We start from the raw sequence: 13,866 nt of genomic DNA, 5'->3' as shown, positions 1-13,866 counted from the left end.
TCAACTTTGGAAATATACATTTTCGTTTCACTGTCAACAAATAGACTGACTAATCAGTTTAAACCTGTATCTAACCAGGGTCAACATGTCAGACTTTTAATGTGAAAAACACATTTTTCAGGGTCACTGTGAATCACTCCCTGTCACCACAGGTTTATTTTCCACAAAAATTTGAACTCAATTCACATCTTGCAGCATGTCCTTAATTGGCTCAGTTGCCGCAGAGTGATGTTTGGTAATTTTCTCTTTGATTAACTAGATTACATTTACAGAAAACTGTCCGCCAAAACCCCGCCCCCAAGCAGGGAAACCAGAAGGCCTTCTGCCCCACACCTATGCCCAGATGCAAAGAAAATCATTTAAATTTCCGTCTTTATTACAAGTCACAGATTGGATAGAAGTTGAGGATCATTTAAATAGTTTTTATCTAAAGGATACAAAAGACAAACACAAGGGTATATCAATGCATTCCAGTGCATCTTACAGAGAAAATAAAAAGAGAGTTTGAGATGACGCTCAGTTTTCTTCAGATCTGTGTTTCACTTTCATCTGAAGCCCAACAAAGAATTTTTGACAGAAGAGCTGATCTCGTGGCATTAACAATAATTAATAAATAACTAAGTAATCAAAGGATCTTCTGATTCAAAGGAACATAAAAGCTTTTTAAATTGGTTTTATTCTATGCGGAATTGATTGTTGATGTATTAGTGGGATTATATTCATTTAAAGCCCTGTTGACCGTCTCCATGAACACACAAGGACATGTGGACTCTTTAAAGAGTGAAAATAATAATCTGAGGGAACACAAAGAGACAAAATCAAGAACAAAAATTAAACTGAATTAGACTGTTGTTTCAGCAAAAGAGTTGACGAGAGACTAAAAGAGAGAGAAAAGACATGAATCTCTGCATCTGTAAAGTACACAACAGCAGAGGACCGGATACGTAGGAGTACTTTAAAGTACTCTAAAGCACCTCAGAGTACTGCATTGTTCTGTAGAGTATTTTAAAGTAGTGCAAAGTACACCAGAGTATGTAAGAATACTGTAGTAAACAAAATAATACTGTAGCAAATAATAGCACTGAAATACTCTACAGAGAACTGTGGAATACATGAAGGGCCTCGTCCATTGTCCCATTGTCTTACTGTCCAATGTTATGTACCCACCGCCATGTCAAATTCCATGTACGTCTAACATATTTTGGCAATAAATGTTCCTGATTCCTGATTCCTGATGAAATTACTATAAAGTTTATTATATGACTGCAAAGTTCATTATAGTGCTGTAAAGTACAGTCAAGTTCAAACAGAGAATTGTAGCACAAGTACTTTGAAGTAAGCAAAGTAAAGTACTGTAGAGTAGTGTGAAGTAAATCAAAGTACTACAGCAGTAGTCTGTAACAAGGCCTCAGATAACTTAAAATAAAACAACTTTAAAAGACTTCTTTGAAAAAGTAAAACACCAGCCGTCATCATCAGTAGTTTAAAGCAACAAAGATGTGTGAAGGCCGAGGTTTGCAGCAAAGGATTCTGGGTACTTTTGTCCGTGGACCAGTCTGGGTTTGGAGTGAGTCTGCTCTTCGTCTTCGTTAAGGCAAACCTATGAACCCCCCGAGCAGCAGCTACAGACGCACATTGACACACTGAGAGGGCATTCATATGGAAGTGTGTACATCTCTATGCATATATGCACATACACGGTTACTGTTGGAGGGGCGTGGAGAGGGGAGGGGGGGATAGAAAGGCCCGTACCAAGAAAGAGGCCTTTTGAGTCTTTTGAAGCAGCAGGGTTCAGAGGACGTGGCGCCGTGGCCTCGGCGACTACCAGTGTTTTCAACATCTACCCTTTCCTGTATGTACAAAATAAACACAGATTCCTCCTCAGCCGGCGGGGGGTGAGAGGGGGGGGGGGGGGGGGGGGGGGTGTCGACCGGGAGGCGGTCCATCAGGGTTCCGGGTCCTCTTCAGCTCCTGCAGCGGCGAGGTCCGGCCAGACGGAGGCGCTGTGGCACCGCCGGTGAGAATCCGGGAGGTTCACACTGCTTTCTTTATAAAGATCTGAGTTGGGGGGGACCAGAGACAAAAAGCATGAACCCAGGGTTGATATAATAAAATACTTTAAATATCCAATGATTATCATATGATGATATTCAAAATGTTATACTTTGCTATAGGAATAGTATAGTATATTTATAGATCCATTCATTATATATGAATTATATGTTTAATGGTCCATAGTAATGTCTTTAGAGTGTTAGGAGATCATAATTCATCTCTAATATCTATTTTATATTCATGTGAAAACATCTGGATTTTTTCAGGTTCATCACCAACACAATATTTTACAGTTGTGTTGGTGTGAACATGTGTCACATGAATGGAGACAAAACTCTATCAACACCCTGGTGGTTAATGATAAACTTTTTAATCAATCAGTGGTGTGAATGCCGTGGGGGGGAGCTGTACTGATTGACATCAGTCCGTTACACCAACTTCATAAAAGCCACTCAGACTAAAGCCTTCTTCAAATGATTAACATTGAGACGTTCAAAAGTCAAAGGTCAGGGGTCCGCTCTTCTCGCTGGTACAGTGGAACTAATCCTTTTACACCGGCACTACTTTGAGGGCGGGTTGCTAGCAATGAAACAAAATGACTCTTTCAGTTAATTTGGACCTTTGAAGTTTTTCGGTATTAGGTGCAGACGTTTACAAGTTGTTCACTCAGCTTTAAATCTAAACCATTTCGATGGTGGAAGGCCGCTACAAGTATCTCCAAAACCTCAGAAAAATCTCACGATTCTCCCTTTCAAGAGCGTCCAGGAAACACCCGTAAGGACTTCTGGAATCCCACAAAGCATTAATGTCAAGCAGTTATTTGTTCCATAATACCCTCTGCTTTTCAAGGATGCATCATTGGCACCTTCCCCCCCAAAGCCCATGAAATCCTATGACACGCTCCTAAAATGGAATTCCTAAGAAGCTCTGGTGCCTGGTATTGGTGCCCTCTTTGAAGTCCCTTGAACCTTTTCAAGGACACCAAAACCGTAGCATTTACAACCCTTTTGAAAAACGATACCTCTGAATAAACATTTGGAACAGCCCAATAGAAGACCTGCTGAAGGCACCTTTGAAACCCTCCAAAACAACGCCTCTTGGACTCATCACTTTGGACCTGGACGAAGAAGTCGGAACATTCTCGACATCCAAAAAAGGGCCAACATCTAAGGATCCTTAGTAACAGCATCCTCTGGTACTCAAATGTTACCAAGGCACATCGGAGGCCTATCAAGCACTTTTTTAACAAACAAAGAATACTTTTCCCTGGAACTTCTGGAAAGTCCTCTTGAACCACAACACCACTGAAACACATTGTAGACCTCTTCCAGAACCTCTCCATCTCCCTCTCACACCTCCAAAACCCACTTTGGAACCACTTAAAATGTGATAATATCCTCCCTAAAGCCCCGTAGAGCTCTTCTCTTTCAACCCTAAATCCAGACTAACCCTGCAGGAACCCAAATGAAGAATCAAGAACACCCTTCCTCAAGGACCCCAGTTTTTTTTTTTTTTTTTTGCATGGTACGATAAGAACCCTGGTTCTGGTTTTACCTCGCTGAGGATCACCCAGACGGGCGAGTCCGTCAACACCGAGAGCCGCATGGCCTCCAGGGGCCCGAAGGTGGGGTCCACCTCGCCCTCCGCGATGCCGTTCTTGAACGTTCCTGAAAGAGACACAAATAATTTGAATGTATTAAAACTCATTTTAATAATGTCAATGTTCTAATTAAAATGTTTATAATGTTAAAGTATTGATGAATACTAATGTTCTTTATTTATTTAGATAGTCATTTCAGGGATTGATTAACATGGTTGTTAATGTAACCAGAGATCCATTTATTCATATGAACTGATGTGTTTCTTTCCCTGTCTTGCATTCATTCGTCCTCCTTGGAGTCTTGTTCAGTCTTATTTTCGCACAGTGGCGGTTTTTGTGTGACTTCACCTCAACAGTGCGATAATCCCTGGGAGGAGTTACTCACTGGGATTATCACGTTCCCAGGTACGAGTGTGTGACCGATATCCCTGCAAAGAGGAGCGTCTGGGGGGGGGGGGCTTATTGTTCATCACCGGGTGTTATGTGGTGTTATTGTTGCTTTAATTCAATATCCAGACACGTGTACGACTGCCTGAAGAGATTTTCTCAGGAACAGACAGGAATGAAACATTGTTACGAAGAGTCTCTATTGGACAGATGTGAGCTGACGTTGGCATCAAAAGGAGAAGTCAGTGGAATCCGTCCTCTGGGGAGCATGAATGTGTGCATCTAACAAGCTTCTCTTGCAGTCAATTAAGAGAATACCTGACGTGTAATTGATCATTAGTCAGTTAACGGAGTTTGTGTGAATCGCTAACCCGTAAATTACCCTGTAAACCTGCAGAAAGGCCTCCAATCAAAATCACAATTGAATCTAAATCTAAAGTTCTGATGGAGACCTTCAAGGGTTATTTCAGGGAATATAAGGTGATCTGAGCAGGATGTCTGATGGCGGGCAGATGAAATTAGAGTGAGGTAGAGCCGGACACATCGATCCGCCGACTCACCTGAAAAATAGATGAGGGGAGATAAAGAGCTGCTGGTAATTTATGATGTCAGATTAAAACATGTCTCTTCTTCAGGTGGATTTAAATAGTTTGGTCTGAAAGGTCACAAAATGCTTCCATATTTACATTGGTATGTTTAAACTGAAAACATATCCACATGTCTATTCCCAAAATGATCCAAAATAAACTGTATAATTTCCTCTAAAACGTACGCGAAAATATTTTTCCATGATACGTAATATTATATCACAATATTAATATGTATACATATGGTGCTAAAGTATTAGTTCATCAAACACATACGTGTTTTAACTTACTTATCTCATCTGTTTAGATTGTTTTTCTTGTATATCTTATTTTACTTCATCTTATTGTATTCTATTTCTATTTAGAGATGAAGTAGTTGCTGCTAAAAGCTCTTCTATTTTTTATTAACTTTTTTGTTGCCTTTACTGTCATAAAATTAAATGAACTATTTCCCAAAACAGTGAAGTTTACATAATCAGCCAAACATGTCAATGTCCCACAAAACTTGTCAATGTGTGTGTGTGTGTGTGTGTGTGTGAGAACCAGTTTTTTCTGCTCTTCTTTTGTTTAGAGATTTGTTTTTGAATTGCAAGTAAATGTAGAAAGACGAGAACAAGTGTGTGCGTGTTTGTTCTCATTGCTGCATGAAAACAAAGGGGAGGAATGTTGTCCTGAATAACTTTCCTCTCGTTAACACAAAGGTCGTTGAGCTTGTGACACATTTCAAACCGTCTCCTGAATCCGGTTGTATTACTTCACGCGTCGAGATCTCACAGTCTTCATATTGACTGTGTTGTGTTCTAGAGAACACAAGAGCAGACCTCAACCCTAGACTCTACGCACTTAATCATTTTATTTCGTTACACATGTGAAATTGTGTTAGAGCATTAATCCTTCAATAGTAGTAAATATGTGTGTTTTGTTAGGGTCAAAGTTACCTTTAGATTTAATATATTCCTGTATTGGCTCTCTCCTCCAATCCTATAGAAGTCTATGAGAAAATGACACTACTTCTCTCCTGACTTATTCATTCCCATCAAGTGACGTCATGATGTGAAAATGACTCATGATTCATATAAATTGCCCCCAGGCCTTTCAGAGTTATTTCTGGGTAAGGACAACCCAAAATACAAAATGTAACTCTTTACAGTTTCGCTCACTGACCTATCCTGATGAATCCGTCTTCTGTTCGATGGTACTTTGGTGTTTTCTCCCTCCCCTCGGTCAAGGCCTCTTTGTCTGCCTGAATGTTCTGGAAGAAAACACACAAACACAAGCTCCAAATCAATCACATTATCTTTATAAAGTACAAATAAATAAATAATGTGTAAATAAAGTTTGTTTGTTCTGCACAAACAGACTTTAACTACACATTATTCATACTTTATAAAGTATAGATAAAGTACAATTAAAGCGTGTTTATTCTGTACAAACATGATGCCACGATGCCATGTAAGTATGGTGGAAATGGGAAAATATCTGCTACATATTAAAAACGTATACATATTGATGGGTGGATGAATGGATGTATGAGTTGATTGATGGATGAGTGGGTGGATGGCTGAGTAGATGAATGGATGGATGAGTGGATGGATGGCTGAGTAGATGAAGGGATGGATGAGTGGATGGATGGCTGAGTAGATGAAGGGATGGATGAGTGGATGGATGGCTGAGTAGATGAAGGGATGGATGAGTGGATGGATGGCTGAGTAGATGAGTGGATGGATAGTAAATGGATTAAAGGCTCACGTCGAATGGTAGAACCTCCACTGACGTGTTGAAGAGTTTGTCTCCCGGATGCTCGATGTTTCCGCTCCGAAAGAAATACCTGAGAGAGGAAGGACAAAGTTCAAAATAATACATGAAGAACTGTGTTGTGATGTTTGTCCCCTTTAGCATCTCATACTGTAACTGTATCTTCGAGCTCAATTCACATGACGCTCTCCCTCTTTTGTGCTCTTCTGTCACACATCGTATCGTATTGAGAGCACCCTCTGGTGTAGCCACCCTGTGGCTCCCTGGTGCTCACCTCTCAATGCGGACCGGCGTGAAGAATCGTATCCGAATGAAATCCCCCGCCACGGGCGTGAAGGCCCAGAAGAAGTCCTCCCCCAGGTAGGCTTTCTCCAGGGTGAAGTGCTGGTAGGTCTTCATGCTGGTCGTCACCTCCGCCAGCGGGTTAGCGTGACCCTTGTGGAGGGTCTGTTTCCCAAAGTCCTTATCCTGCAACGCATTGGTGGAGTTCGCTGAGGTCAATTGTGGGTCAATTAGAACATTTATATCCTATGCTTATCAGAGCAGGGGGAGGAGGGGGGGGGGGGTGTCATGTTCCAACGTGTGCTTGTGTGGCCTCTCTGTATTTGAAGATGACGGCATTGTGCGCCGACCAGAAAGTAAAGAGTCAGTCACCCTGAATTAGCCCTTTTTCCACGGACTGGTCTCCAGCCGGCTGCAGATGACTAAGGCATCTTTGGTTCACTGCACAGACGCTACAGATACAAGCAGGGGAAGCCGCCAGTGTTATCGTCATGCACTTAAAAGTGTTGGAGGGCAGCAGCTGTGTTTAGCCTGCGTCTGCACACGGCCTGCGGCATCCCTGGATTGCCCCCCCCCCCATGCCCCATCGTTTGGAGCTGATTGCCGCGGCGGCCCTGGTATCCGTCGCTCCGGAGGGGCAGTGGATGAGGGGCAGCGATGGAGGGCAGCGGTGGAGGGGCAGCGTGTTCTTGTCTACCGAGGCTTTCAATCTACGTCCCTGCAGAGACTAAACTACAGCTGTACACCTGGTTCAACCTCACCGGACTTCTCCCTTCCTCCTCCCTTCCTCCTTCCTTCCTTCCTTGGAGGCAGGACTCAAAATGAATCTTTATAAATGATTTGATCTTTAATATAAATTATCCAGTAAGTGTGTGTTAGTATTATTTTAATGCAAAAAATCTAATTTGGATAAATAGATAAATCACCATTAAAGATTAGTGTAAACGATTATTTTTGTGTGTGAAAGTATTTATTAAATTATTAAAAAATAATGTGCGTTTAAATTAAAACATGAAAAGTGAAGAAAGCATTCACATTTTCACATCTGCTGTTGTCTGATGTCACAAAATCACAAACACACACACGCACACACACGCACACACACACACACACACACACACACACACACACACACACACACGCACTACCTTGAGCTTCTGTATCTTCCCGGCCAGAGACGAGTGCGTGCCGACGTGCTGGAAGAGCGACGGCTTGAAGCGGATCCTCAGGTTGGCCTTCTGCCTGTCGCAGTGTTTCTGAAGGGAGCAGAAAAACACACAAAATAAACCTTTCGCCTTCTTCAACAGCGACACGAGGACGGAGGGCGGACGTTCCTCACCGCGTCCTTCTCCGGGTTGCACACTTTGACCCACATGATGTGGTCCAGCAGCCAGTCGATGGGTTTGTCTTTGTAGAACATCAACATGAACTCCACAATGAGCGAAAGGTCCAGAGACTTGAACATCTTTCCTGTCAGTGAAGAAGAGGAGGGACTTTGTTTACACTTCAATTCATCTGTTGTTGTTTTTAACATTTATGTTGTTTATGTATGTTTATATAAACATATATAGAATTCTTGCAAAGCCATTTGTAAAAATGATGTTAGGAAAAGTGCTTTATTAAACACATGATCTTTTAACATTATCATGATTATGGTAACAGTTTTTTATTTGCCATATTTTATTGTTTTGGTTTAATTTATTTATCTTTAATATGTCTTATTCTAGTAAAATCCTTATTATTATTTTTGGCAATGTAAAAGAGAATGAGATTCTTTCTTTTGTCCACTATTATTGAAACAGGGTAGTTTAAAGGTGCAGCGTAGGCTTGAGGTATGTATTTATGTTATTTATTTAGTTTCATTAAGATCCACTAAACATGAGAAGCAGACGTAATGTCTTCATATTCATCTGGGGGATCACACGCGTCTGCTGCAGGGAAACCTCGTCTTGGATTAAAGGTCACACAGAGATCTGAGGAGAACATCGAGGAGTCAAAAGACCCACGAGGAGATCCGGCCCCCTTCAGGGCCACCCTGATGTGTCTGGACGTTTCAGCCCCCGAAGGCCACAGAATAATAATTAATAAATAAAACCAAACAAGGAAAGCCCGCGGACCTGAAAAGCTAAATTTAGCAAATACAAATTTGAAGAGTTGAATTAGTGGACGGGCCCGAAGCTTTTTTGCTCCTCGTTTGATTTAATCCAGTGAGTCAGTGAGGATGGAGGAAGGAGGAGGTTAGGGAGGAGCAGAGTGGGGTCAGAGCGGTTCTGAATACCAGGACCAGTGGGAGGACTGGGAAAAGGAGGGGAGGAGACCTGGAGGGGGAGGGGGGGGGGGGGCAAAGGGTGAAGGGAAATGAGGAGGACTGGGAGGAGGACCGGGGGGGAAGACTGGGGGGAGGAAGGGTGGAGGACCAAGAGGAGAACTTGGGGGAGGAAGGCAGTAGGAAGGATGAAGGAACGGAGAAGAAATGGAGGAGGAAGGAAGACAAGCAGGAGGAAGGAGGGGAGAAAGGAAGGAGCACTAGGAAGAGGCAAGAGGGGAAAAAAGATATTTCATTTTGGATCATTTCACAAAACAAATTGGAACCATTTTTCTTATTTTCTTATTATTTTATTAAATTGTTGTGACATTTGTGTATTTAAAAACTTAAAGACATTTTATCGATTTTCTTATTTATAAAATATAAATTTTGTATTTAAAACATATTTTATAAATAAAGAGTAAATTCTTTTCTCACCTTTTCAGATATTGAGTGAGATATTGTGTTCGTACTAATGTTGAGGTCTGGTATAAACTAGCTGTGTCTCTTTGGACTCTGGGTAACTAGTGAATAGATTCATTGTAGGAAGTAATGCAGTGTGTACTAATACTGCAGTAATACTTTCTCCACCTCTGTCTCTTCATCTCCTGTCGGTTTCCACTCTGACGACAGAGAGACGGAGACGAAGAACGAGATGAAAAACAACCCAGAAACGTCAACAATTCGGATTCATTCAGAAAGGTGAAGTCAGTCATTGAGCTGCAGCCCCTCATCGATTGGCTGGGAGCGATAATGAGTTCTGAGATTATCTCGTGTGAGAATGGAACTTTCTTTGTGTGTGTGAGGCTTCGTCAGAGGGAGTAGAAGAAGAAGAATTGGAGGAGAAAGAACCACGCGATGAAGAAAAGGTGTCTCTCTGAGGACTTTATATAAGAGGCTGAACTTCAAGCTGGTCCAAGTTTTTATCAAACAGAATTGGGAATACTGTGAATGTCTACCTAAAGTTTAATGTTTTGTTTTCGTATTGTGTATAGAAGCATACAAAAAATCAACTCCACTCTCCACTCGTTTGAAACACTTCAGAGGTCATGTGTGAATAATCACTTGATTCTTCTGATTCTTCTGGTGATCATCATCATCATTATTATTTCAACTATCAATATTATACATTTCGTTTCATAATTCTAATAATATTGTTATCAATATTATTGTTACTTAAATTCTAAAAATCATTATCATCATAATTATGTTATTATCCCGTATAACTAGTATAATGCTTATTTCTATTCTCATTATTTCATCACTGTTATTATCACTTTTATTGTTACTAATATTTGTCATCATAATATTCTTATTATACTGTTCTTACTGTAATAATTGAGCATCCTGCAGCAGAGACTCTCTTCACTATCTTCTGCTGCTCAGTTTCTGTCTTAAGAAGATCAAAGAGTCTGACGGACACTCACTAAATACCCACAATGCAACAGTTTCATCAGCCTCACACACCAGGAGAATTACATCTCAGTGTATTATTATGATGTCCCCAAACTAAAACAAAAGCTTATATTTCCAACATCAATAAAAATGTTGTGTTTCGCACACATCGGTCAAAATGATTTGATAATCAGATTTAATCCAAAACGTTTCGGTTGAGCCTCTAAAATAAATCGGCGGCGTCTCGGCAGCCTTCGGCGGGAGTGAGAATATCACACATAATGACATAAATGATCGCCAGTCAAATCAATAATTCACACTTCAAATGTTTAATTTACTGGATGGAGGAAGCGAGGCTCGGAGCAGAGAGTCAGAGTGATTATCACTAAATGCAATCTTTAATGTTCTCCTCTCATTACTAACAACATACAACACGCTTATCGCTCAAAATAAGATGATCGTAAGATTGAAGAAGTCCATTAACTGTTGCTCCACACGCAGGAATTAAGAGTCAGAGGATTAATCCATGGATTATTTTATGTGTTAATCCATCGAAAATATTGTGAAAAATGTGAGAAACAGAGAACTTCCATTTAAAGAAACGCGTAGGTTCCCTAACGAGGGGCCGAGCACTCAGGGACCTATTAGAGAGAAGTGGAGCAGCAAAGCCTCATGGGAAGAAAGTGGTGCTGGGTAATTGTGTGTGTGTGTGTGTGTGTGTGTGTGTGTGTGTGTGTGTGTAATGAATGAATGAAGCAGTAAATGTGTAGAGAGGCTTGAGTTGTAAAAACAGAATAGAAGAAGAAGACAAAGCTTCATCCATTGTGAATCAAATCGATTTATCGATTATCAAGTGTTGTTATTAGATTCATTTCCAGTTAAATCCAGTTTTGATGTTTATCAACTGTATATTTAAAAAAATATTTGCTGATTATTAGTATCACATTTTTATACACAGTTGATTTATTTACTGTATATTTTCATGTATAGTTGCATGATGGCAAATATCTTTTAATTCGTTGCCGATCAGAACCAATCAATAAGACTCGCTGATCGGACCTGATGTCTGTCAGAGCTCAAAGGAGCGGGTTCCAGGAGCACGGGAGTCATTGATTAGCCTCGGTGGGATGATTAGAAGGATCATTGATCTGCTGGGTTCAATCTGACGGTTCAGTTTCACTATTATTATTAACTATAAGTATTACTATTTTTATTTTATTATAAATATGAATTATGTGTATTGTTATAACTATTAACATCACTACTAGGTCAGCGGGGTCAGTGGGGGCCAGTGGAGGTCAGTGAGGATCAGTAGAGGTCAGTGGAGGTCAGTGAGGATCAGTAGAGGTCAGTGGAGGCCAGTAGAGGTCAGTGGAGGCCAGTGGAGGCCAGTAGAGGTCAGTGAAGATTAGTGGAGGCCAGTAGAGGTCAGTGAAGATTAGTGGAGGCCAGTAGAGGTCAGTGAAGATTAGTGGAGGCCAGTAGAGGTCAGTGGAGGTCTGTGACTCACCGATGAAGCCGAGCTGAGAGAACTCAAGGATCATCCATTCTTCTGACGGCTGCTGCAACGCAAAGTTCTTCATGGTGGTGAAAAAGTTTGGCCGAGCAACGATGTCGTCCTCCAGCTGGGAGACGTGGAGGGGAGGGGGGAGGGATGAGGGGGGAGGGTGGGCGGGGGTTACAAGCTTTATATATACTTACAAGGCATTAAGACAGTGACCAGATGTTATACTACCATCATTTTAATTCTAATATAATCTCCGCATTTTTATATTTTATAGTGTATTGTTTGTTTTTTAACCTATTTACCTTTATTTAAATAAATATAACAAATGAACTTTGACAATTTTTATTTGCAGATATTCAACGGTTTGTTCACATTAAGGGGAGGAAACCAGTAGAAAATAATTGTATCAAGTTGACAAACTTACACCAATCAATAAATAAAATAAAGTGAACCTTTTAAAGAACTTTTTAATATGTCTTCATTTAATTATATTTGGTTAATTTCATTGAGTTATAGGTCAGAATATGGTGTCAGTATAATGAAAGCTATGCTTTTGAGTCAGAGGATGTTTCTGCTCTTATACGGTTTGTTTTTTTATTCATCTTAAAGATCTGCAAGTGATCGTCTGTTTCTTTTCATCTTAAAAGGGAACAAAGACTTGACGCCCACATTAATGTGCCCATCAGTCTACCCACAATGCAACAGTTTCATCAGCAGGCTTACATCTAAGGCTTTTTTCCCTTTAATCTCACATCATTCATATTGAGTTCATTTGTGTTTATTTATATCGTATCACAGGACAGAGAGTAGAAATACCAGCAGACGTGAATAGGATTCACTAATATTTAGGACGCACTTAAACATAATCATGTATTTTTGCTAAAGACAAAAGTTCTGATTGATTTTGCTAATTTGAACCTTTAAATCCAAAATGTGAATCAATTCAATAAAATAGATTTTTTTTTTGTGATTGCATTCATTAACATATATTTTTTGTGACTTTCTGTGAACATTTCCTGCAAGAGAAAAGCTTTTATTGTGACTTGCTACCTGGACGTAGTAAGTTCCTTTAGACTGAGCGTACATCATCAGGAAACAGTAGTCCAGGTTCTGCTTCGTCCTCCACCTGAGGAAGAAGAGGAGGAAGAGAAAGAGAAGGATGAGGAGGAGGAAGCTAAAATATTGGTTTGTGAGGTGATTACAGTCTTTTAAAAATAAACTTCACAGGGTCCTGAAGAGGAAACACAACATTTTGCATCAACTGACTCATTCACATCCGTCGGTGGAAGAAGTATTTAGATATCATAAAAGACCTCTTCCTCAGAATGTGTTAAAGCTGCATTCTCTCTAAAGACCAGTAGGGGCGACATCAGTTAAATCTTCTCCATTCTTTAGATAAATAAAATTTAGATTGATTCAAGACTCAAACAGAACAAACAAGCAAGTTTCCACTTGCTCATGTTTTTAATGCATTTGTTGCTTCGTTTTATGTCTGATGCCATTAAAAATCTAAATCTAAAAATCTCTAAATGAAGAGAAAAAAAGGATACAAGACTCCTCAGTTTCTCCTTCAAATTTTAGCTCACTGTTGATATCTCATACACCTGTTCACCTGTCCTTCACCTCTACACCTGTTCTAAACCTTTCCTACACCAACCTTCAACCTCTATTCACCTGTCCTACACCTCTACACCTGTTCTAAACCTGTTCTCCACCTGTGTTACACATGTACACCTTTCCTACACCTTTTCAACATTTATTCCCCTGTCCTTCACCTGTCCTAAACCTGTCCTAAACAGGAAATACAACTAGTTAACAACCACAACATCAATATCATTTCCTACATTTCCGATCCTCCGGCCCCTTTAAGGTTAAATTTATTTCCCCCTACATTAACTTCCTGCATCCTTCCTTCTTCGTCCCTGTGTCCCTCCTTACTTCCTTCAACCCTCCGCCCCTCCTTCTTTCACCTCCTAACCTCGCCCGCCCCGAC

The 13,866-nt window shown here is 40.5% G+C and overlaps 1 protein-coding gene across 2 annotated transcripts in view; it reads right to left on the bottom strand.

Moving 5' to 3' along the window:
* Positions 1-355: 355 nt before the first annotated feature.
* The window catches only part of mgat4b (alpha-1,3-mannosyl-glycoprotein 4-beta-N-acetylglucosaminyltransferase B), a 55,320-nt gene continuing 41,809 nt past the window's right edge, over positions 356-13,866 (bottom strand). The window contains exons 7-15 of one of the 2 annotated variants that reach the window (XM_037460064.2): positions 12,924-12,999; positions 11,877-11,991; positions 8,006-8,136; positions 7,815-7,922; positions 6,659-6,852; positions 6,379-6,457; positions 5,794-5,881; positions 3,610-3,722; positions 356-2,058 (exon numbers count right to left, since the gene is read on the bottom strand). In XM_037460064.2, coding sequence (XP_037315961.1) covers positions 2,035-2,058; positions 3,610-3,722; positions 5,794-5,881; positions 6,379-6,457; positions 6,659-6,852; positions 7,815-7,922; positions 8,006-8,136; positions 11,877-11,991; positions 12,924-12,999 — 928 coding nt within the window. In that variant the 3' untranslated portion in view covers positions 356-2,034. Of the gene's footprint in view, positions 2,059-3,609; positions 3,723-4,095; positions 4,603-5,793; positions 5,882-6,378; positions 6,458-6,658; positions 6,853-7,814; positions 7,923-8,005; positions 8,137-11,876; positions 11,992-12,923; positions 13,000-13,866 lie in introns of those variants that run through there. The other variant, XM_037460063.2, reaches the window with a different exon arrangement.

This window comes from Pungitius pungitius, chromosome 2, assembly GCF_949316345.1.
Source record: "Pungitius pungitius chromosome 2, fPunPun2.1, whole genome shotgun sequence".
NCBI lineage: Eukaryota > Metazoa > Chordata > Actinopteri > Perciformes > Gasterosteidae > Pungitius > Pungitius pungitius.
The sequence above is the reverse complement of the archived record's forward strand: the minus strand, read 5'-3'. Positions and strand labels throughout refer to the sequence as shown.